The sequence below is a fragment of the Toxorhynchites rutilus genome, chromosome 2 (genome assembly GCF_029784135.1).
Source record: "Toxorhynchites rutilus septentrionalis strain SRP chromosome 2, ASM2978413v1, whole genome shotgun sequence".
Taxonomy (NCBI): Eukaryota; Metazoa; Arthropoda; class Insecta; order Diptera; family Culicidae; genus Toxorhynchites; species Toxorhynchites rutilus.
Window position 1 is genome coordinate 232923303 of NC_073745.1, and position 24225 is coordinate 232947527.

Genomic DNA, 24225 nt, shown 5'->3' on the forward strand with positions numbered 1-24225 from the left:
AGTGTTTTTGAAGTTGGAGTAATGTATATGACGGCGAACAGGTACAGAGTTGTCTATTAACGTGAAATGCTAGAGATTGTAAGAATCTCTAAGCACTTACCAGTCACGACGACGGGATGAGCACATTTTAGTTGAAGGAATTTTCAATGCAAAACCAAACAGAATGATATATTTACAAATTCGATGAAAAGAAAAGCATTATACCAACACCGAATCACGAATTATTTCTATTGATCTTTGAAAAAACAGTAACGAATATTTGAAACCGTAACCATATTTTTTCAATCATCCATCGTCCATATTTATGTTTTGTTTGACATTGCTTAAGACCCCGGTCTGGAAGGTCGAAAATATTTTTTTTTTGCATTTTGGGGAAGATTGATTGATTGATTGATTATTCGATTGATTCCAGTCGGTTTAAACATTTCAGGCCATTCGCCGTCTATCGAAAACTATTGATATTAAAAATGTATACATTATTATTACATGACGTGGGGAAAAATAAACGAAACATTAAACAACTTTGAACATTAGTAGTGAACACAACCGCACAACCGGATGTGCAGCGCGCTTACTGCGTAGATTATCTCGTCTGTTTCTTTTCTTTATATAGGGTATGTGTACCAATTATGGAGGAGATATGTAACCAACTTGCAGAAATTTGCGAATAAATACTCTATTTTAGTTTTAAAGTTTACAAAAGTATACTTTTTCTAGCAGTTTGAACTCTGTTTTTGAAGATTCTCACTGATGTTTCGATTATTTAATGACTAAATAACCCGTTTCAAAATGTCACTCCTATGTACCCATTATGGTAAGAGTGTTCCTGGAGTTTCGTAAAAAGGGTACCTATTATGGTAATAGTCGGTGTCACATGGAAACATTTTTTTAATAGGATTCAAATGATACTTCAACGATAATTTTTGAATAAAACTATGCCTCTTAATCTTATTTCTAGTATGCAATACTATGTCGTTAATTCTACACTCGACAAAAATTATGGGAACGGCCGCAAACTCGGAATTTTAAGTGATTTTAGAAACGCTGTAACTTTGTGAAAAACCAACGCATAAAGATGGATTATACATCATTTTAAAGCTTAATTTAAAGCTTCATGTTTTGAGATGTAATACTTGAATGCTTCGATCTTTTTGTGTGTAGGTGTAGTGGATAGCAATATTGAAAAAAATCGTTTTTTTTCGAATTTTAAGATTTCCGCTTGTTCATTTTTCACCTGGTTTGACGAGCATTAAATTTGGCATGGTCGAGTCGAGGATGAGCAGCTACCTGTGTATAACTACAGTTTCAAGCCACGACTCCATAGATTGTAGTCATTTTTCGTACGGATCACTGCGACTTCGGTTTGATACATTTCACATCGACGACTGCTAGGTCGTTGTCTCCATTTACAATTTCGGTAGAATGGTTGTTCTTCCCATGTTTCTCTCTCTTCCTGTTCGTTGGAGCACTTGTAGCATCGTTTTATGTTAGGGCAATTCAATCGTGGATGACCGTATTCGTAGCACCTAAAGTACGACATTGGGTTCGGATAATAGGGACGTGTTCTTACGCGAAATACTCCTACTTTCATTGTCTCTGGATAGATGGATTTGTTGAATGTGAGGATAATAGCTGGTGTGCTCTCTTTATTACTCTCTCTTCAATATGCTCCTCACTTTTACGACCCCTTGGGCTCCCAATTCGTTTTCGATCCTCACTCAAAGGTAATAGATCGAACGAATATATTACGCAGCGGCTGATGTTCAGTGTTGGGTGTTGGGGATTGATTCTTCAGTACTATCGATAAGTTCAGACTAGGGATGGGTGATCTTTATATAAAGATCGATCTTGTTGAATCGATTTTTCAAACGGCGTAGGGATGATCCTCTTTTGATTTATCGGCTTATTCTATATGAATATCGTTTTTGCAACAGGGAATACAAATTTCATTTTTCTATTCAAAGATCAACCCATTCTGTTTTGTACCTCAGCACGAAGGCCACAGACACAGGGCATTCACCTTGTGCCGTCAAGCAATGGTTTTATTAAATAAATAATTTGAAAAAGCTTTATTAGAAATTTAACAACCGCCAGAACTCAGCTGACAAAGATCCCGTAAAAGCCTATCGTGCCATACATCTGTTATTTAGACGAAGCTAATTCTTGATTTTGACGCTAGTTAAAAAAACAACCTTTCGCCTGTTATTGATGTCAACATCATGTTCAGTGATCCTATGCCCACCACTAGTTACAGTACAACCCCTCAGTAGCCGCCGCTAGTTCTGTCTCTGTCAGCATTTGTACAGAAGTAAATCGTAGATGAAGCGATCCAAATGTTGACATTATTTAGAAAAAAATTTTAGATGGCATTTGGTGAAAAACACATTTACAAAAAGTTTTTCTAAGATCGAAAAGACCGAAAGCAAAACAAAAACGATTTTCTCGATTTTTTTCGAGTACAAAAGATCGATCCAAAAAATCGGAAATCGGAATAGAAAAGATCGATCTTCTAAGAATCGATCCGAGATCTCCCAATTCTAGCTCAGACATTTGAAGTAATGTTTCAACCTGGCTTGTACTTCTCGTTCTCAATAAATATCGGATACATTTTGCCTCACATTTTTCGTTGCTCTTCCCTATCACAAACGGGTTGCATTTCTTGACCCTCCGGGATCGTCCCCGCTCCTACATGACATGTGATTCTACACTAACCAATTTTTCCGGGATCGCTATATATATAGTATGGATATGGTTGATAGAAAAAATATATAGTTGATAGAAAAAAATGATGGAGACGCTTGGTGACGAATCTAATGGAGACGCAAAACACTTTGTCCTTGGACCCTGCTATTTCGGTAGGGGAAGTGGGGGCATAAAGGGTGTGTCACATCAAATTGCATCACGGAAAAAACGCTGTAGAATTTCGCCCAGTAGACCGATCCTTTTGAAAATTTTAGACAGTAAAATAAAAACTATTAAACAACTTTTGGCATTTTCTTTTTATTCATACTTCGAGCCCAAGCCCGTATGCTCGCACCTTCCTCTTTACCCCGTCCATAAGGTTCTGTACAACGTCAGGTTGTAGTTTTTTTTTGAACAGAAATCCATTTTCTCTTGAAGTCCGCCTCCGATTTGACAACTTTTGGGTTCTTCCGGAGGGCCTGCTTCATAATCGCCCAATATTTCTCTATTGGGCGAAGCTCCGGCGCGTTGGGCGAGTTCATTTCCTTTGGCACGAAGGTGACCCCGTTGGCTTCGTACCACTCCAACACGTCCTTTGAATAGTGGCACGAAGCGAGATCCGGCCAGAAGATGGTCGGGCCCTCGTGCTGCTTCAATAGTGGTAGTAAGCGCTTCTGTAGGCACTCCTTAAGGTAAACCTGCCCGTTTACCGTGCCGGTCATCACGAAGGGGGCGCTCCACTTTCCGCAAGAGCAGATCGCTTGCCACACCATGTACTTTTTGGCAAACTTGGATAGTTTCTGCTTGCGAATCTCCTCCGGAACGCTGAATTTGTCCTCTGCGGAGAAGAACAACAGGCCCGGCAGCTGACGAAAGTCCGCTTTGACGTAGGTTTCGTCGTCCATTACCAGGCAATGCGGCTTTGTCAGCATTTCGGTGTACAGCTTCCGGGCTCGCGTCTTCCCCACCATGTTTTGCCTTTCGTCGCGGTTAGGAGCCTTCTGAACCTTGTATGTACGCAGGCCCTCCCGCTGCTTGGTCCGCTGGATGAATGAACTTGACAAATTCAGCTTATTGGCGACATCCCGGACCGAACTGCTCAGATCACGTATAAACTGCTTAACTACGCGCTTGTGATCTTTTTCACTGACGGAGCATCCTTTATTGCCGTTCTTCACCTTCCGGTCGATGGTTAGGTTCTCGAAGTATCGTTTTAGTACTCTGCTGACCGTGGATTGGACGATTCCCAGCATCTTACCGATGTCCCGATGTGACAACTCCGGATTCTCGAAATGAGTGCACAGGATTAATTCACGACGCTCTTTTTCGTTCGACGACATTTTTCCAAGTTTATGAAAAATTGACAGTGAAGCATGGCCAACGTGATCTATACACTCTTATCTGATTATAAGCGAAAGCTGAAGATATAATTCCTAAAAAATCAAATTTCTACAGCGTTTTTTCCGTGATGCAATTTGATGTGACACACCCTTTAGGGGTCACCATAAGGAATAAGCTCATCTCCAGCGTCCACATACCTCTTCAATTCCCGTTTCTCAAAAAATATTATAGTTCAACTCATTGTTGTTCAATATAGCGAACGGCTTTTACTGTAAAAATTCGAAATAGTAGACTTTTCCTCATTAGAAGAAAAGGTGAATAATGGAACTTTTTTTTTTCCTTGGAGGTAAAGTCACCTAGTGGGGGCAAAGTGGTCACTTGCACATATCAAGCTAAATGGCATAGATTTATGCGTTTTTTCGTCCAAATTTGTTCAAATCATATTTGATATAGTAGGTACATGTATGAAATAAGCTTGGCCTATTCACCTAGAGTCTCAATTTAAATTTTCTCATGCATACAAAAACGTAGTAAGAAACATATAACGTTTTGCATAATGAGGCTTGGTTTAGTTGGAATGGCGTATTTATCCAGGGTCAAATCCATGAAAGGATCCTCTTCAAAAGCAGAATGTGATGCGGTATATCAGCTTTAGTAAACATTGTAAGTCGTTATTCACCTATGACCACTTTGCTCCCAAACATCAAAGTAATTTCTATACGAATTAATCGCTGATACTAAACAAAATATCTGTTCACCACTCCTAGAATATGTGAACAGTCGTCCAAACTGATGATTTGTCGAATATATCAAATTGTATAAACTAAATTTCACGAGAAATTCTTTAGATACCATGCGCGCAGAACTATGGCCTAATGGCTATCGAGAGAGCAATTTCTGTTTTTATTAATATTATGACATGCGACAGCTCTATTGAAGTACAGGGTGACTCAAAAGTCATTAAATTCTTCAAACATAAGGTGACTATCAATACGGCATCTATAGTCAAAAGTTATACTACCAAACAAGCAGATGACAACTTTTCCCCCCATGACCAATTTGCCCCCACTACCCCTATGTGAAGTAAGACCGTAGCAATAATTTTTTCTTACATTTACGTCACAAACTAACTTCTATCATCTTAGGTGGCTGAGACCGACTTTTGAAATGAATCGATTTACACTTTTGGATTTAGAGTAGCTTAGCAGAACAATCGATTGGTATGGAGGTTCCACATGAACTGGAATTTCTGGGAAGCTTATGCTCTCAGAAATGTTGTCTTGAAATGATTGTTCGATATGTAATTTATATATTTTCTTGTCGGGTGTCGGGTTTTGAGTATGGAATGGAGTTTCTTTCCACAAGGGTCTTTTTCAGGGCTAGAGGCGGAAACCACAAATAGAATAGAATGAAAACACAGATGCGAGTGAGCTAGCATAACACAACGAGCGGATATCATTTATGCCTAATGCTGATTCCACACACATACACACACAGCTCGATACAAAGAGGCGAAGCCCGCTGTATTTACGATAAAGAAGAGCAGCATACGAGAATTTTTTGTGCTAGTGCGGATATGGAAGAGTATCCAGAATTTTGGAATAAAGATATACACTGCATTTATTCAGATAAACGTATATTTCATGAAAGTATACTTTCAAATACTAGTAGGGTAACATTACTGTTGTATGTTGTGGGGTTCGATCACATCTCAAGCGGGATATAGGAGCAAAAGGGTTCATTGTTTGTGATCGATATCTGAGTGGGAAGGAGAAAGTCTGATGCGAGTTGAACCAAATAAACGAGAAGTGCTGATAGCTTTCGACTTTACTCCACTCTTTCAAGTCTACTGAACTAATAAAAAATTAAATAGCTAAAAAGATATTACAAAAATTTCGATGCATTCTAAAATAATATCCGAAGTGATAAACAAGTGAATTGAATATATTCATTCCGTAGTTCTACGTCAAAAACTGCGGTCATGTCCTACCCAGCAAACATTAAATCGTATCATTTTGCACGTGTCAAGTCTTACAAGAAATCTGAATAAATCATAATCGCATGTTTTATTCACTTTTGAAAAACTTGGACAACCTACGTTGTGTTTAACTATTTGTATTTTTGAATCTACTCGGTTGAGATGTTAAAGTCCAACTGAACTAGATGGTCGGGCAGCTATCCTCAACAACTCTGTTTAAGAAAGTGTTGCCATAATCTCCATTGGTTTTCGCCTATACTACAACTGCGCCCACTCACGGGCGAAAAATGCCTTGAAATGTTTCAGACTTATCGTTTTCCTGAACATGCCCGCCGCCTTGAACAATGACGTTCAACTATTGTTATTACAACAAAAATAAACAATCGTATGGTTGGTGCTTAATTCTACATACATTATACAATATTTTCATTTAATTCTGTTAGTTCAGCTTGTTCTATTGCTGTATGTGGATTGATTGTCTCCGAATCACTTGCTTCTGGTCCGGAAGCGTTTGAATAAACAGGTAACAAACAAATTTTAGTAATTGGGCGTGTGATGTTTCCTTTAGCAGTGCGCAGTGATACAACCCGCGTTATGTTGTCGATTCCAGGATGTACGGATATGATGCGAGCTAGCGGCCATCGGAGCGGCGGTTGCAGCTCATCGACAACGATGACCATTCGTCCTGGTTTGATGTCTTCGTTGAGGCCGGCACGTACGGTATCCCTTTGCAATTCCTGCAAATATTCACGTCGCCAGTGGTACCAGAATTTCTGCACATGTAACTGGAGCTGTTGATAATGGTCGAGGCGGTTCGTTGGTATATGGCTCAGGTCCGGGTCGGGCAGGGCGTTCAACGTGGTCCCGACAAGAAAATGGGCTGGAGTAAGAGCGGCTAGATCATTTGGATCCTCTAAAAGTGGAAGAAGTGGTCTGGAGTTCATTTGAGCTTCAATCTGGGTTAGGACTGTACACATGTCTTCGAATGATAGTCGTGTTGAGCCGAGTTGACGAAACAAGTGTTTCTTCGCCACTTTAATCGCCGCTTCCCAAAGGCCACCGAAGTGTGGTGCCTTCGGGGGAGAAAAATGCCATACGATTCCTTCGTCAGTACAGAAGGAAATAATTTTTTCTCTCTCGGTTTGCTTTTGTTGCCAAATAAATAAATCCGCGAGCTGGTTGCTCGCACCTTCGAAGTTCTTCCCATTATCCGAATACACATGGGCTGGACGACCTCGTCTGGCGATGAATCTTCGGAAGGAGCATAGGAAGGCCTGAGTTGTTAGATCGCTTACCAACTCCAGGTGAACTGCCTTAGTGGCAAAACAGACGAAAAGACAGAGGTAAGATTTTACAGCGTGTGCTCTTTTGTGTTGCGGTTTCAGGTACAGAGGACCTGCATAGTCCACTCCAGATATGGTAAATGGACGACTGGGGATCACGCGATGAGCAGGTAATTGTCCGATCTGTTGTTAAGCTGGTTCTGGGTTTAAGCGATTGCAGCGGAAACAATTTCGAACGATGCTTCTGGCAAGACGACGTCCTTGTATTGGCCAGTATTCCTCTCGAATAGCGTTTAATAAGAGGCGCCCGCCGCCGTGAAGCAATTTGTGGTGAAAATATTGAGCAATTTGATTGGTGAAAGGGTGATTGGAAGGGAGCAGTGCTGGGTGTTTAGCTTGGAAAGATAACTGTGAAAAGCGCAATCGACCTCCCACTCTCAACACACTCTCGGAATCAAGAAACGGATTTAGTTTACGAATTTTGGATTGCTTTCTTAACGACTTTGCTTGTTTCAAGTGTTCAATTTCTGAGTTGAATTTATCTTCTTGAGCAAGACGAATGAGGATGATTTTGGCTTTTTCCAGCTGATGAACGGTAAGTGAACGACATGCTGGAACTGCATCTGATGACATTCGAGTTCTGGCTTTTTCTCGTGCGTTGTTGGCGAAACGGAGACAGTATCCAATCACGTGCAATAATCGACTGTAGGATGACCATCGAAGAAATAAGCCATTGACTGCTTGATTTGTTTGAATGGTAGCTTGAGCTGTTTGGATGTTTCGTATTTCCATCTCTTTAACAGGAATGTTTGATGGTGTGCTGATAGGCCATTCATGTGCGTCTCGTTTCAACCATGGTGGCCCACAACACCGGAGCTCGCTGACGATGAAGTCCGATACGTCCATGCCTCTTGAGACTAAATCGGCAGGATTCTCTTTTCCAGAGACGTGGTTCCAATGGCATGTCTCTGTGAGGTTTTGAATTTCGGAGACACGATTTGCTACGTAAGTCCTCCATGTATTAGGTGGCGATTTTACCCAATGCAGCGTAACCGAAGAGTCCGACCAGAAATAGGAGGCGGAAATATTAACTTGAATTGCTTGTTTAATGCGATTATGTAATTGAGCAGCAAGGACAGCAGCACAAAGTTCCAAGCGAGCGAGTGTTATGCGTTTTAATGGAGACACTTTGGATTTAGAGGAAAGTAGATGGACCGTAATATTGCCCTTCGTATCTTCGCATCGTATGTAGATGCAAGCACCATATGCAGCTTCAGAGGCGTCAGAAAACGTGTGCAATTGAAGAATGGCGTTTGGTAGGAAAGCGCAGCGTTGTATGCGATATGAGGAAATCAATGGCAAATGTTGATGATATTTGTCCCAACTTTCCTGAATATTCTTGGGAACAGGCTCGTCCCAAGAGCAAGATAATAACCACAAATTCTGCATAAGGATTTTGGCTCTCACAACTATGGGCGCTATTAATCCTAGCGGATCGAACAGTCTGGCGATCGTGGATAAAATGCTACGCTTCGTTGATGATTCATTGTTGTGACGAATGTTCGAATCGAATCGGAGCATATCAGTCCCTGGTTCCCATGTAACTCCTAGAGCCTTCACCGTCTCATCGGGACTAAAATGCAAAGCCGACAGTGTTCCAATTTGGTCAACGTTTAATCCTTGCAACACCTCCAATTTGTTCGAAGCCCATTTGCGGAGCGTGAATCCGCCTTTGTTGAGAAGTTCACTTAATTCGTTCCGTAGCTGTATCGCTTCTTCCACCGATTGTGCACCACCGATAAAGTCATCGACGTAGAAGCTTTTCTGTAACGCTGGACGACCAAGTGAGTATGGTTCGCCTTCATCATTTGCCAATTGCTGGAGACTACGAGTTGCTAGAAAAGCCGAAGGAGCTAGACCGTAAGTCACGGTTAATAATTCGTATGCTTGAATTGGAGAATCCTCAGAAAATCTCCACAGTATGCGCTGCAGTGGTACGTCATCAGGATGAACCAAGATCTGACGGTACATTTTAGCTATGTCACCGACAAGGGCCACTTGAAACGTGCGGAATCGTAGAATGATATTTAACAAGTCGTCTTGGACTACTGGGTCCACACACAGAGCATCGTTGAGCGAGAATCCTGTAGATGTCTTTGCCGAGCCATCAAACACCACGCGTACTTTTGTGGTCTTACTAGCTTCCTTCACGACGCAGTGATGAGGCAAGTAATATTGCTTTTCGTTGGCATATTCTCTTTCTACCAGCCGCATATGCCCTAGAGTGAGGTAATCGTGCATGAATTTATGGTATTCAGTTCGTAATTCAGAGTTTTGTTTCAATCTTTTTTCGAGTAATTCAAAGCGATGAATGGCAGTGGCTTTTGAATGGCCTAGCATAGACTCGAAATCTGGCTTCTTGGGCAAGCGAACAATGTATCGCCCTTCCGTGTTGCGTTCAGAGGTCGATTGGAATAAGGTTTCACATTGTCGCTCTTCGATCGAGAAATTGTCTTTGTTGAGTAACTCTTCGCATTGCCAAAATCGTTCGATAGAGTCCTCCAGTGAGAGCATAGATATCTCGACAATATTGGAATTGTACGTTGGTGTATTTGCGTTGGCGGAGCCTGCGATAATCCATCCAAACACACTGTCCACGAGTAGGGGAAGTTCAGTGCCTAGCTCAATACGCGCTGAATGAGGAAAGAAAGAATAGAAGTGTTTGATTCCCAACACCATGTCAATGGGCTGTGATTTGTTGAATTGTGGAACTGCAAGAACCAAATCGCTTGGGATTTTCCATCCAGTTAATGAAACGTTCTGGGACGGAATGTTTTCAGTGACTTTGTCCATTATCAGGAACTCAACTCCGCAAGAGAATTTTCTTTTCTCGATTTTATTTCTGTGAAAACATATTCACGAACTACTTTGGACATTTTACCCGCTCCTTGTATAGTGACATTCACTTTTGCTCGCTTCAGTTTCAGAATTTGTGCCATTCGATCAGTAATCAGGTTTGGCTGGGAGGCGCTGTCCAATAGTGCACGCGCTAGATGATCGTGTCCGTAGGCATCAACAATTTTTACGACAGCTGTTAATAGAAAAACGTTTTCAGAAGTTTGTTTTACAGGTGTACAATTGACTATGTTCGGTGTAGTTTCGGTGGCTGTGACCGATATTTGTGACGAATCTGGTGCATTAGACGGGACTGGTAGGGACCCAGTTCTCGTGAACGATTCTGGCCTCGCAGAATCTCGGTTTCCAGGTTGATTAGTAGAGCTCTCACGGATGCCGGGATGTAATAACGTGTGATGTCGACGGTTACATAATCGGCAACTGAAACTGGATGGGCAGTTGCGAGCCATGTGATCCTTTCGCATACAATTATGGCATAATCGTTTCGTTGCGACAAATTGTTGGCGTTCAGAAGGGGAAAATCGATTGAACTTTTGGCATTTCATTAAGCAATGCGGCAGATTACACGCCGGACATTTATCGGTAGAAGTGGCGTAGATGTGTAAGAAGAAAGTCGAAACGGTGCTGACTTTTTCGGTTGGTGTGCTGTGTTCGTGGAACTTGTAGATGCGTTATGATTATTCACAGATATTGATTCCAGCACTCTGATTCTACGCTGGAGAAATTGAACAAGACAAGTATAATTCGGCTCTTCCTCACGCGAAGCATGGTCCTCCCACGCTTTCAGTGTTTCCTCTGGCAACCTGGTACACAAAAGGTGCTCAAGAATTGTGCTCCAAGTGTCGGTTGGTTCTTCTAGTTGATGCAAAACTTTAATATGACGTTCGAACTCGTCTACTAGTACATGAAGGGTAGTCGCTGATTCCTTTTTGACCACCTGTATGTCGAAGAGTGCCTGCAGGTGTCTCTTCTTTAATAAGTAGACGTTAGAGTATCGAGATTTCAAACTGTGCCAAGCTAAATTATAGTTAGCAGAACTAATCGCTATCGACTCAATCAATTGAGCTGCTTCACCTTTGACCGCAGCCTTCAAATAGTGAAACTTCTGTATTTCTGGTACGTCGGGGTTGGAGTGGATCAGTGCTAAGAATGTGTCGTGAAATGCGAGCCAATGCATATAATCTCCATTAAACTCGGGAAGTGTTATCGTCGGCAATTTGATTCCGGAGAGAGTGGAGTTAGTGCGTGCAGATTGAGGGATGCGAGAGTTATCAGTAAGTGGAGAAGACAATTTAGAAAGAAGATTCGATTTTATTAGAAAAAGTCGAGATTCTATACCAGCGTGAATCTCTTCATGCTCTCTCCTACCTTCACCTTCCTCTTCCAGCTCCACTAAACTTTCCTGAACATCTTCCAGCTTTCTCCATAGCTCACCTAAGCGTTCAATCCTCAGCTGCACCTGTGGTAGATCTCTGTCCTCGTTGAAATTTGCCACGAATGCCTCTGCCCGACCCAACGTTGCAATCACTGTGCTTCGTCGCGAGATAAGCTGCTCTGCACTCGCCATCGTTGATACTCGAACAGATTTTTCGAATTATCCTGGCGATAAAAAGACCAAGGTAGGCCGGACAAACAAATTATAGCAACTTGGAAAGGTGCTCACCTGTTCCAAGGCAATGAAATGCCTTGTACAATGTATTGAAGAAATCCTCCGATTCTCGGTTGAATAGAAAATCCTTTTTGAATTTCAGCACGCTGTCTCGTAAACGTAGAGTAAAACGAGCCCACACTCCGTTGTATCACTAACAGGTTGAAGGCAGCTGCAGTTGAACTCGATGATCCAGAACCGCAGTATCGAAAATCCAAGAAAAAATTGGAAATCTAAAGGGTATCTGTTGCACCCTGCGAGGATAATTGGACAGGTCTTTACCTTGTATCCTTATACAAAAGGCCTTGTACTATTGTATAAAATCCTCTCAAATGGCGATGGCTTTCAATAGCTGGACAATCGATGTTGTTGAAGTGGACAATTGTCTGAATTGTCCGAAGTCCTTTGAAAGGGTCCTTTTACGGCAGTTTCAAAGGAAACAAAGGATTCAAAGATCCTGGTCACGGCACCAAATGTTTTATTCACTTTTGAAAAACTTGGACAACCTACGTTGTGTTTAACTATTTGTATTTTTGAATCTACTCGGTTGAGATGTTAAAGTCCAACTGAACTAGATGGTCGGGCAGCTATCCTCAACAACTCTGTTTAAGAAAGTGTTGCCATAATCTCCATTGGTTTTCGCCTATACTACAACTGCGCCCACTCACGGGCGAAAAATGCCTTGAAATGTTTCAGACTTATCGTTTTCCTGAACATCGCATATAATATCAATCAAAGTATGTATCGTGTATATTTGAAATCGCATAAAATGTAAAAACTCGATTTTATATACCATTATCAAATTAAGTCCCAATTCGATATAATAGACATCAATTTTATGATGTACATTGTCGTAAAATATATTTAATCCGCATCATATGCGTATATTATGCTGATGCAGTTTGTGTGTCGTATAAGCGTATATTTTAAATCGATTCAGTACTGTAGTACATCGTGTTGCATGCTGAAGAAAATCATGAAACAGTAAATCATATTAGATCCTAATAAAGAACATATTACATCATATTGAAATGTCAATGAAATGCTGATGCACTCGAAAGATTTAACTGCTGTTGAATTAAATTTCAGATAGCCGCGCGAGATAGCTGGTGGATGATAATCTCGACGACCGGAGTTCGAACCCACATCGCAGCAGTTTTCACCAAACATCAATCTGTGCCATTTTAAACATTCATATTCCACTCCCAACACAAGTCAATCAAACAATTATTATTTCTACAAACATAAATACTCATATATAAAAATGGCGATTCGTGAGGCTATAATCATTTCACGGATATATTTTGCGCCATTTGTTTTTTTCTATGTTTTTTTCATTATTCGTGCACTAAAAAAATGGAAAATATATCTTCAAATATAGCTCAAACAATAACCAAAATACCCGAGCACTTCGCTTTATTTCTAACATTCGAAAAAAATAATAACGACACATCACACATCACAAATTCATCCAATTTTGCCAGTTCGAGGTTGAACTGGGCCAAATGTATATTTATAAATAATGAAAAGGTAAAGTAACTGTGACCAAAAGTCTATTTCTTAAAACATAAACATCACTGGAAACGTTTGTGACACTGTTGAAATTATTCCGCGAATGTTCATTCATTTCAAAAGAAAAAACAAAAAAAATTACTAATTTTACTGTATGAAAAGTGGAACGAAAGACACTGTTTGGATACACATGACACCTTTTACACTTGTGTCTTCTAACGCAAAACACTTGCACCAAGGACGCACCATGCATCGCAAAAGAACATAACAATGCATGACCTGGGAAAGAGAAAGAATTCCTCAAGGTGAGAACCGGTAATCCAGGTTTGGCTGTGTTTATTCTAAAGTTAGTGAATTTTTCACACCTCTGCACGTCGCTATTGTAGTCTATTGTTTCATTCTCGCATGTTTCATTCTGCGAACGCGTTCGTGTCCGTTCGCCAGGATTTTTTTATGCTACCCTAGAAGCTACACCTGCGAGGTGCGAAAGCATTTTTCTTATTTGTAAGGCAAAATTGTTTGTTGATGTTGCAGCTAACTGCTTTATGTTATCCATTCAACTTACCTCCACAAGAGAAGGATGCACCAGCTCGGTGCCGGTTACGTCCTGCTCCTCGTGGTCATCCACCACACCGGAATCGTCCAGAGATGATTCACGGTTGATACCGCCCTCGCTCGCGTTGGAACTAGCTTGTCGACTTGATGGCAGCAGCTGGCCACGATAGTGGAGACCTGTGAAATGTTCATTTGATACTTGTAAGAAAAACTATAATTGTTCTTCGAGCGTAGCCCACCTAAAGGGTGCAACGTGTTGGGATTCTGATGCTGCGGATGCTCGGTGGGCGGTGGCCTCGGTGGAGCCTGTGTCAGAATTCCCTTCGTCCGTTGCAGCGCCAATGCCTGTGGTCTCACTATACTGTGCCTCGGACTCGGACTGGGACTCGGTGTCACCGATCTACTTTTCGACTACACGATTCAGAGGGAAAAGGCGAAAACAAGCAATGAAATTACGCCCTCTTTGGTCGTCGCCCGCTGCTATCATCGAGGAAGCTAGCCATTAGTGACTTACGTGATTGTTTCCGTCGTTGCCACCCTCTTTGCCTTTTTTTCTCCGACGAGTCTTTTTGCGAGAGTACGACGCCAGCAGTACCCCTTTCCGCGCGTCTAGCTTCTTGCGCTGTTGCTTACTGAGCTGTTTCACATTCAAACTGGCCGGATCAAAGCTGAAAGTTGAGTCGTCTCGGTGGTCGATCAGATCCTTCCGGCGTTCCTGGTAGATGGAAAATGTATTTCATAAAAGTTTTTTTTTCTCTAATGATATTTTATCGAATCTGCTTCGTTGTGGTCCAATAAAACATAATGGATCAAGGCAACCATATACACCCCACGTGCAGAGGAAGATAGGAAAATTACGAACTCGTAAGTGGTTATAAGACAGGAAAAAAACATTCTTACCTCTTGTGTGATTTCAGCTTCCTCCTCATAACTTAAAGCTACAACAGCCAACATCAAATTAATCAAATAGAAAGAACCAAAAAACACAACAACTGTGAAAAATGACACACTCATGGGACCACATGTCGCGAGGACCTGGAATAGAAAAAAAAACAATAAATGAGACGAAGATTCGGAGAATTGGGAAGTACTGAATTGTTGTCAGAGTACAAAGCTAAGAATAATTTCTGCGTAAAGTATGTGTATAGGAAAACAATGATTAACACCAAGAGATTATAAAATATTGCTTTAAAAAAATCAAAAAAACCACGAATTTAAAAGTATGTCATAATGTACAAAGGTGCTGTTATCTCTTTATAGCTTCTTTCGAGCATTTAATTCAATATTTGTCCAATTTGTTCAATTATAATACAATTTAAGATCTTTGACTTTTATTACAATTGATACATCCTTTGATTTCGATCGCGTCTCTTGTCTTTTATGTTTATTTTCGAAATTGATGTTTATCCTCCGAACTTATTTACTATAACTAGCCTTTTTCCCATAGCGTACTTTTTCTCATCCGTAGACAAGATTTTCAGGAGGGATTGAATACTAATCCAACATTTAGTCAACAATAGGTTTTTTTCGGAAGGAACCTCCGCCCTCTCTATGACTGTTTTAGAAACAAATCGTGTCTTATAACGTGTCCAATTCTGTTTTTCAACCGATGCAAATAGTTCTAATAGTAATTGTAGGTAGTAATATCCACTAACAATTTGACTCAGTTTCAGTGGTCTTTTGTTGTAGGACTACGTCTTCCAGTAAGGGTACCAAATCAGAAACAGGTCGCTTTCTTATGAAATAATGCTAACGTTCATAACATATTTCGCTGCGAGAGGATTTTGATGATTCGAATACCAATCTCGAAATTCTCTAAGATTTGTTTGATATTCTATACATCACTGTCTTCTAGTCTGTAAATGGTTCAAATTAATGAAAATTGAAACCATTACATTTGTTCTGTCCATTTGTGTGCTTACCTACTCGTACCGTCAATATCGAGCAGCTTATGTACCGGCGAGGGACTACTCTCATATTCCATTGCGAATTGATCGCATGTAAATCGGTCAATTAGAATGCCAATGCCCTTAACAAACAGTGCTTTGCCATACAAATGAAACGCAAATTTCTACATTACTCGAGAATTATTCAAGCAAACGAAACCAAATTTGGCATGTGAAGGTTTTAGGGTGCAATAAATGTTTTAGGGTGGTTACATACTCCTCCCCCCTCTCTTAGGGGGACTGCCATACAAATGAAACACAAATTTCTGCATTAATGAAAAGTAATTAATCAAGCAAAGAACCCAAATTAGGCATATGGAGGTTTTAGGGTGCAGTAAATGTTTCATTTAAGGTTAGACACTCCACCCCTTTTTCTAAGGGGGGCGGCGATTTCTGCGATTGGACTCATGAACTTGCGCTTAGTAAGAAAACGTGAATGTTTGAAGGTATTGAAAACAAAACCAAATTTTGGGCGGGACGAAGTTTGCCGGGTCAGCTAGTAAAGGAATAAACGAAGAAGCAAAATCTTTGAGCCGAAGAATCATTTCTCATTACTAACTACCCATCCTGTAAAATCGTCGGAAAGATTAGCCGCATCCGTGGATAGAAAACGGATTGATCCCCAATTAAACGAGAAAATGCTACGTGTGCTCGTAGCATTTTCTCGTTTAATTGGGGAAAATACCTTCTTTCCTTTTCTCTTTCGTAATCGTTCTTCTTTAACACCACTGTTCAGTCCCTGAAGAGATAATCGAAATTCCATCGCAACCCTACCCCTATGTTATTCTCATGCCAGCTGAGAGAGCAGCCTAGCAACGATGAGAGGCAGTATTTTTCCAACCGCAAAGCAGCAAACAACAAGAAGAGAGTGAGGCAGAACGTGAACATGTTGAAACGTTTTTTTTTCCCGAAACAAACATCTAGAGTGAGAGTTTAGAATCCTGTCAAAGGTGAAATAAAGGAGATCGTATGTTTTTATGCTGCAAACCTGTCGTGTTTTTCTTTGTGTGAAAGCTTATTTCCAAGAGTGTTTCCGCTGTGGACTTTATGTTCAAGCGTCCATTGGCACGTTTCCCCCAGTGAAACGGTGCATCATCCGACCAGAGCCTCCGCTCTCCAACTATCGAAATTAACACCATTATGATTTTATTTTTATCGTATACCGGATTCAGCTCTCATCCTTTTATGATTTTACAAATGAAGTGATTATGATACCTCTTCGTTCACTAACACCCCAGTACTGAAATGATGGGCGTAGTCCTACGTAAAAAAAAATTAAAACATTACCCGATTGGTTTTAGGACCACTAACAAGATAAATTACAAACTATTTAAAACTTATTTGTTCGGCCGGCCGGTGGTCCTGAACCGACCTTCCCCCGGATCTCGGGAATGGTTGGAATTTGGTTGTATGGTGACCTTTTTCCAGCTGCCTGCATTCTAGCGTTTTGACGCCGTTTTGTATTTTCTATGCTCAAAAAAGGAAAAGGTAGATTTTCGAACTGTACGGAAAATGAGTTGAAAAATTACAATACTAGACAATTTAGCTTGATTATGGTCTGCTCTTCAAAACAGGCTATTCAAATTGAATCTACCTGTTGTTTGTAGTACACGGTGTTATTTGAAAAAAGTCGTGGTGGCCCTGAACCGACCTAGAAATATGTGTCCAAACCGACCTCAAATACGAGGGCAGTCCGATAAGTATTTAGCCTACAAAAAAAAGTTGTAAAAGTGGCGATTTATTTCTCAACACAGTCTTTTTTCAGCTGGATACACTTGACCCAGCGATGTTCCAACTTCTTTAATCCATCTGAAAAATACGTTTTCTCGAGGTCTGCAAAGTAGGCCTCCGTGGCGGCGATGACGATGAACAAAAAAAAGTCGCACGGGACCAAATCTGGAGAATACGGTCGCCACCAGACGTCGACACCGTACCACTCTCATCGACAATGTCCAATTACAGGACATTGTCGATGAGACCTCTCCCCCAATGCGACACTGAGTGTTGCCTCGGCATGTCGCATTAAATGTGAATTACTGTATTATACTCCTTTGATGAACTCCTGCGGCTGTGTGTTTGTGTGTTCATATGCGCGTACCAGTGTAATTGCGTGCTGATTATGATTGGGCGATCTTTAGAAAAAGATCGATCTTGATGGATTGATTTTCTAAACGGCGCAGGGATCGAGTCACTGATTAAATCGTTACCGAAGAATCGATCTTTGAAAAATCGAATGCCTATTTTCCAATTTATATAGAGGAAAAGGGGGGAATTTGGACCACATAAGCAAATCGCCTAATTTTCAAACCAATACGGTCTAAATAAAACCAATACGGTCTAAATAAAAAATGTCACATTGTATACTGAGTTACATTCGTTTTCTCTCAATCAATATTGTTTAATCATTATATCAAGCTTCAAATTACCAAATATATCATAAAATAAAAGAGATATTTTTTGTACATTAAAATTTGATGCGGGGTGATTTGTACCGTCTGTGGGGTGATTTGGTCCAGTGTGTGTTTCATCGAAAAAAACGTTAAGTATTTTGGGATAATGTTACAATCAGTAACAGTGTTCTGGGATCGATACCAGGTGTCTTGGCAAATTTCCAGACAAGAAAAATTGGATTGAGACCATCTCGAATTTTGCATGGATCTTTTCACTGTTTTTCGAGCATTTTCAAACACTTTCGATGCTTGGTCAAAGAAAATCCGTTCTTGATGGCCTGCGTTGCTCTTTCAAGCTCTCCCTTCCTCCAACGATGTCTGCCCATCCTTTTTTGTTATTTAGCGGCATCTAGAATCAATTAGACCAAAGCATCAAACCTGTAGGACCAAATCACCCCACAGAAACGTGTCCATGTCACCCCACACAACATGCAAAAATTAAAATGCAATTAATTCCATTTATTGTTATCAATTTTTTGACATTTTTTGACAATCAAAGTGCTTATTGTGTTCATGCTACCGTTTCCTTCCACCTGTCGAATTTTACCAAAGTTTTTTTACGTTCGGTACATACGGTTCAACAACAGAAGGAGATGACATTATAAAAAATCCAAGTTGAGCCGTAATTTCTGAGATAAAGGGGTGGTCCAAATCACCCCGTATGGCCAACTCACCCCGTGTTACCCTACTTGTTCTATATAAGTGTTGTCTTTTCTTTAAACATGGAATAAACATTTCAGATTTCTATTCAAACATCAAAGGCGTTTCAGTTTGATTCTCAAAATGAAGGTGACGGAAAAAAAACTTGAAAGCCCAAAAAAAACGTATTGTTCATCTTAAACCGTCATGGAATTATTTAATTAAATAAGTTAATTAAAAAATAATATTAGAAATTGTACAATTGATTTTCATCTAGAACTCCGCCGAAAATAATCACGTTGAATCCAATTGCATATATCTGGCATTTAATCGAAATCTTGGCAGTAAACCTAGTTCTAAAAAATAACGCTTCGCCTGGATCTAATGTCACATTACTTGTGACCACTCGTTTGGTAATGACCAAACTTACAAAACTGCTTCTCCTTCATTTACGACCGCTAATTTGACAACCTTGAAAGGGATCCAATGTTTATGAAATTTGTCAAGTGGTTTTTGGTGAGATTAAAATCATTGTTCACTGAAAAACCAATTTACATTTTTTTTCTACGATCAAAAATTCGGAAAGATCGATCTTCGCGATTTTTTTTGAGTAGCAAGAATCTATCCGAAACATCGTAAACCGGATAGGAAAAGATCTTCTAAATATCGATCCAAGATCGCCCAATCCTATTCACTATCACTAAGTTGACATCCTCGAAAGCTATCCAAATGTTGACATTATATTCAGATAATTTGTCAGATTGTGAGACTAAAATCGATGTACACTCTAAGATAGAAAAAATCGAAGGAAAAAGATCGATCTTCACGATTTTCCCAAGAACAATGAATCGATTCCACAAAATCGGAAATCGAAATGAAAAAGATCGATCTTCTGAAAATCGATCCAAGATCGCCAATCCTAGAGGGCAAATATTATCATTAGCCTGGAGCTATCTCATAAAATATACACTCACTCAATTTGAGGTAGGATGAATTGCAATTGAGTTGAGTTAGGCTTGGGTAGACTATACAGTTCGTAGTTACACTCCGTGATTGGTCTGCATCAGCGAATTTGCACAGAGAACACACTGAATGCCATTGTAGAGAAACAAAATGCGAATCAGTGTACTGTTCGGAATTATATTTCGGACACTTAAGGCATATGATGCAGAAAATAGATCTCACCTTTATGCACATGTATTATTTGGTTGATATTTTCAATAAATAAGTTTAAAATGCTTTTAAGCTTTCTACTTTGGTACCTATTTGATTGAAAACATAAAAAAACAAAATGCGAATCAGTGTACTGTTCGGAATTATATTTCGGACACTTAAGGCATATGATGCAGAAAATAGATCTCACCTTTATGCACATGTATTATTTGGTTGATATTTTCAATAAATAAGTTTAATATGCTTTTAAGCTTTCTACTTTGGTACCTATTTGATTGAAAACATAAAAAAATCATCGAATAAAATACTTTTCAAATCAAGCGAATAAGAATCATACTTCGGTCATGATTTTGAATTATGGATGGATTTTTTCCTACAATGTAATAATTCAAATGTAATTCTCAAATGAAGTGATAGTGGAACCAAGGAATTACTCTAAAGAAGCAATTATGATATAAATTTTATAGTTATATCATCAGTGCATCAAGCATTTCAAGATATTAGAACAAAGTGTCCAAAATATGATGTCCGAAATATGATTCAGAACGGTACATTGGTTTGTGTGTTGCGCTATGAAATTTTGAACTTACGCATAATAACTTAATCTGACTCTTGTGAACAACTCTACACAATCCACAATTAATATTAAATGTGAGAAAAACTTCTTTTCTAATGTGATAATATTATAAGGGAAAATTACATTATATCATCCAATGACCAACAACTATCTATGATAAACTGACCAAACGTCCCACGTTTTAGCAAACTGTCTCGCTTTAGATTATGTCCCGCGTTTGTCAAAACTTCTGAAAAATAAACCTCATTGCTAGTTGTAATTTGTATTCTCTCTCTGAACCAAGTTTTTTTGTGATCTGAAAAAATGGAATCTCTAATTTTTCTTATCCTTTGGTCATAGAGACATAAAGCTTGTCCCTTCCCGTAAGAGTTGAGAAACTGAAAGTTTTTAGTGACAAGCCGGAGTTGATGTATATGAAAATTCTGGGTAACAGGAGGCGGTTATCTTTGATGGCTGCAAACGACCGAATTTTAGTCATGTTCAGATCACTGAAATCCTTTGTTTCGTTTATTCACAACAGTTTATCATGACTTTTCGAAGATTAATGTTCTGAAATGTGGTTTCATTTCAGGCATAACCGGGTTGCAGTTTTTTGCAGTACTGTGGAGAATATCGAGAATGAGTGTAAATAAATTTTATCAGAAATGCATTGATTATTTTGAAGTTAGAGTTGCACAATTTGATCATGTTGATTGTCTTGACAGTGTATTCTAGTCAGGAATTTTGAAAAACCGTCCAAATATTTGGTACTTACGTCCCCGAAATTCAATAGATAGCAATTTTATTGTTCGCACGGGCACTCAGTTATCTTTCGTATTGTTGTTGCCTTGTTGTTTACAGTGTTTTATTATTATTTAGAAAATGCGTATTTGGTTTCAAGTATTTACGTATGAACGTCACCGGAGCGCAATTGTCATTTTGAATTTATTTTTCTTAATGGAATATGTTCTAGGGTCAATTTAATGGTGACAAAGTCTCCATCTAACGAGGGTAAGTAACTGAGCCGGCTCTGAACCGCCGAAGTGACGCAATCCGAGTCGACCGCCATCGGAAGCGGTGGTATCTCGCAACTAAACATGTGTTCCACCGATTGCCCGGTCCGATCGAGCGTTAGCGAGCGTTTGACAATATAATACAAAGTGTAATTGAGTTCCCGTGCGAAAAATAAAATTGCCATCTGTTGAATTCCAGCTCCGGTGACGCTAATGCGTAAGTACCAAATTTCAAGGATGTGCCATGATGGTGACATAGTATCTAATCTAAAAGGACTTTGATTACGAACTTCTTTTTCTCGAAACATTTTTTTTTCAAGCTGGCGTTCACAATATACTCGACAAAAAAATTAGAGGAACAGAGTGCGATATCGGCTATTTTAAGTGATTTTTGACATGCTGTAACTTCTTGAAGAATCAACGCATATCGATAGGATGCGCATCATTTTGAAGCTACAACTTTCAGGTATTAGAATGTTTTACGTACATATTTTTATCGTTGTGTGTGTAGGTGAGGTGAGCAACAATATCGGAAATGAAAACCCGAGCCAGCTTAACCAGCTTTCATTTGGTTCCAAGAACGTTTCTGTAGGACCGTCCAACACAGAGATATTTCAGTTTAAACGAAAAATTACCCCTTCGTCTTTGATGATGACTAATTCAATAAACAACCATCGCACCGCAAATCGAAATGCGTGTTGAAAACTCCAATAAATTCTGCACATTGATAATTTGTTACTTTGAGGAAAAAAATTATTTAAATTTTTTGCATCGATTTCAAAAAAGTGCCAAAACAGGATTTTTATAGTGTTTTACAAAATCCACTGTAATTTTGCGAATATCGCAGTAAGTTCTAATGTTTGCAGGCAAATTTTTAGCCTCGTGCATACCATAAACATCCGTGAACGTTTCATATTGATACGTTTAGCCGTTTTTTCTAGCCGATTTTCCAAAGCTTTGGGTAAATTAGAGGAGTTCATTCGTTCATTCTGAATGTCGCGTAGGATTTTGTACTTCTGGTACGTACGCGATTAAATGCTTTGAGGGTCATGATCACCCTAAAAACGACGAAAGCTAAAGGAAAAGAAGGTGTAAATGACTAATTGACAAGAAGGCAGATAAATAGTTGTCGTGCACAAGTTTTTAAAGTAAAGTGAAAATTTCGGAATGATTTTTCACAGATAGTTTAGGTTGCGATCTTTCTAACCGATCACGATCGATCACGTTATACGCGACATGGTAATAGATTGAAATTGTATTATTTACGGAAGATTTACGGAAGTGACAAAGTTCATTGTTTCACATACACAGTAAAGGTTGGTTTAGAGTTCTCGTGAACGTGAACGTGAACTTGAACAAACACTTTTTTGTTAATAATTCATCAGTCCATATATAAAACGCGAGGAAAACATCTTGAAACGATAGGAAGAAACATTTTCTAGTTGAGAGTCATATCTTAACACAATTCATATAGATAAAAGTGGATTAATTCACAACGATTCAGAATTTCCACCGTGGAATCGAGATGTTGGTGAACTCACCATAGTTCACCGACTTCGGTGAACGTGAACGTGAAAACAGTGGTGAATATGTTCACGTTCGAATGTCCCAGGGCATTCTGAAAATTATTTCACCGTGAACTGTAAAAGGATATGTTGAGAAAATCTCGAGTTTTCAATGCAAAATTTCGATATGAATGTAATTTTATTCAATCGGATCTCTGCACGGGTTCAAAAACTTCGTTGCTTCGGGTTGATTCATGAACAACTGTATATTTTTTTCGAATTACTTTATTGAAGCTCGATGTTTATTTACTTCACGTTTACTGGCGAATTTTTAATATGAACGTGAACGTGAACAAAAACATTCTATTCACCACGATTTTTTGAATTGTTTGTTCGCAATGTGGTTCACCGTAAAATGGTCGTACTATTTCACCACCTGTTCGCGTACACGTTCACGGGAACTCTAAACCAGCTTTAACATTCATTTACATATATTCTCATAGGTAGGACATACGAGCTCGATATTAAAATCGATAAAACACTTAACACTGATTCATTGAGCAGACATCAGAAGAGACGGTGTATAGAAAAACTTACCATATTATATACATTCTCCCAGTAATCAAGCGTAATCAGCTGGAAGGTTGTTAACATTGACCACATGAAGTTGTCAAAATTGGTGTAGCCGTGATTTGGATTTTCCCCTACGCAGAGACACGTATATTCTGAAAAGAGGTAAGGTAATACAATAGCTTCAATTAAAGAAGAATGATCCGCATCGATGGTGTAGATTTCGGTATTTCGGGATCGGTGTTTCAATGATTCATTCACTCTGATTTTATATTTTTATATTATTAAGATGAAATTTAGCGGAAATGCTAAGACATTAAACAAAAAAAAGTTGGGTAAAGGTCAGGGCGACGTGTTCTAATTATTCAAATAATATCAAATATTATTGTCATTCATTCAATAACTTAAATAACTTAAAACTGCTTTCGGGCCTGCTAAACTGATGGATTGATTGGCTT

General features: G+C 39.4%; 1 protein-coding gene across 4 annotated transcripts in view; it reads right to left on the minus strand.

Moving 5' to 3' along the window:
* LOC129769096 (sodium channel protein 60E) overlaps positions 1-24225 on the minus strand; it is a 449000-nt gene that overhangs the window by 37638 nt on the left and 387137 nt on the right. For all 4 annotated transcript variants that reach the window (XM_055771122.1, XM_055771124.1, XM_055771125.1 and 1 more), the window contains exons 8-12: positions 23795-23922; positions 14816-14950; positions 14430-14630; positions 14155-14326; positions 13926-14092 (exon numbers count right to left, since the gene is read on the minus strand). In XM_055771122.1, the coding sequence (XP_055627097.1) occupies positions 13926-14092; positions 14155-14326; positions 14430-14630; positions 14816-14950; positions 23795-23922 (803 nt within the window). The remainder of the gene's footprint in view (positions 1-13925; positions 14093-14154; positions 14327-14429; positions 14631-14815; positions 14951-23794; positions 23923-24225) is intronic.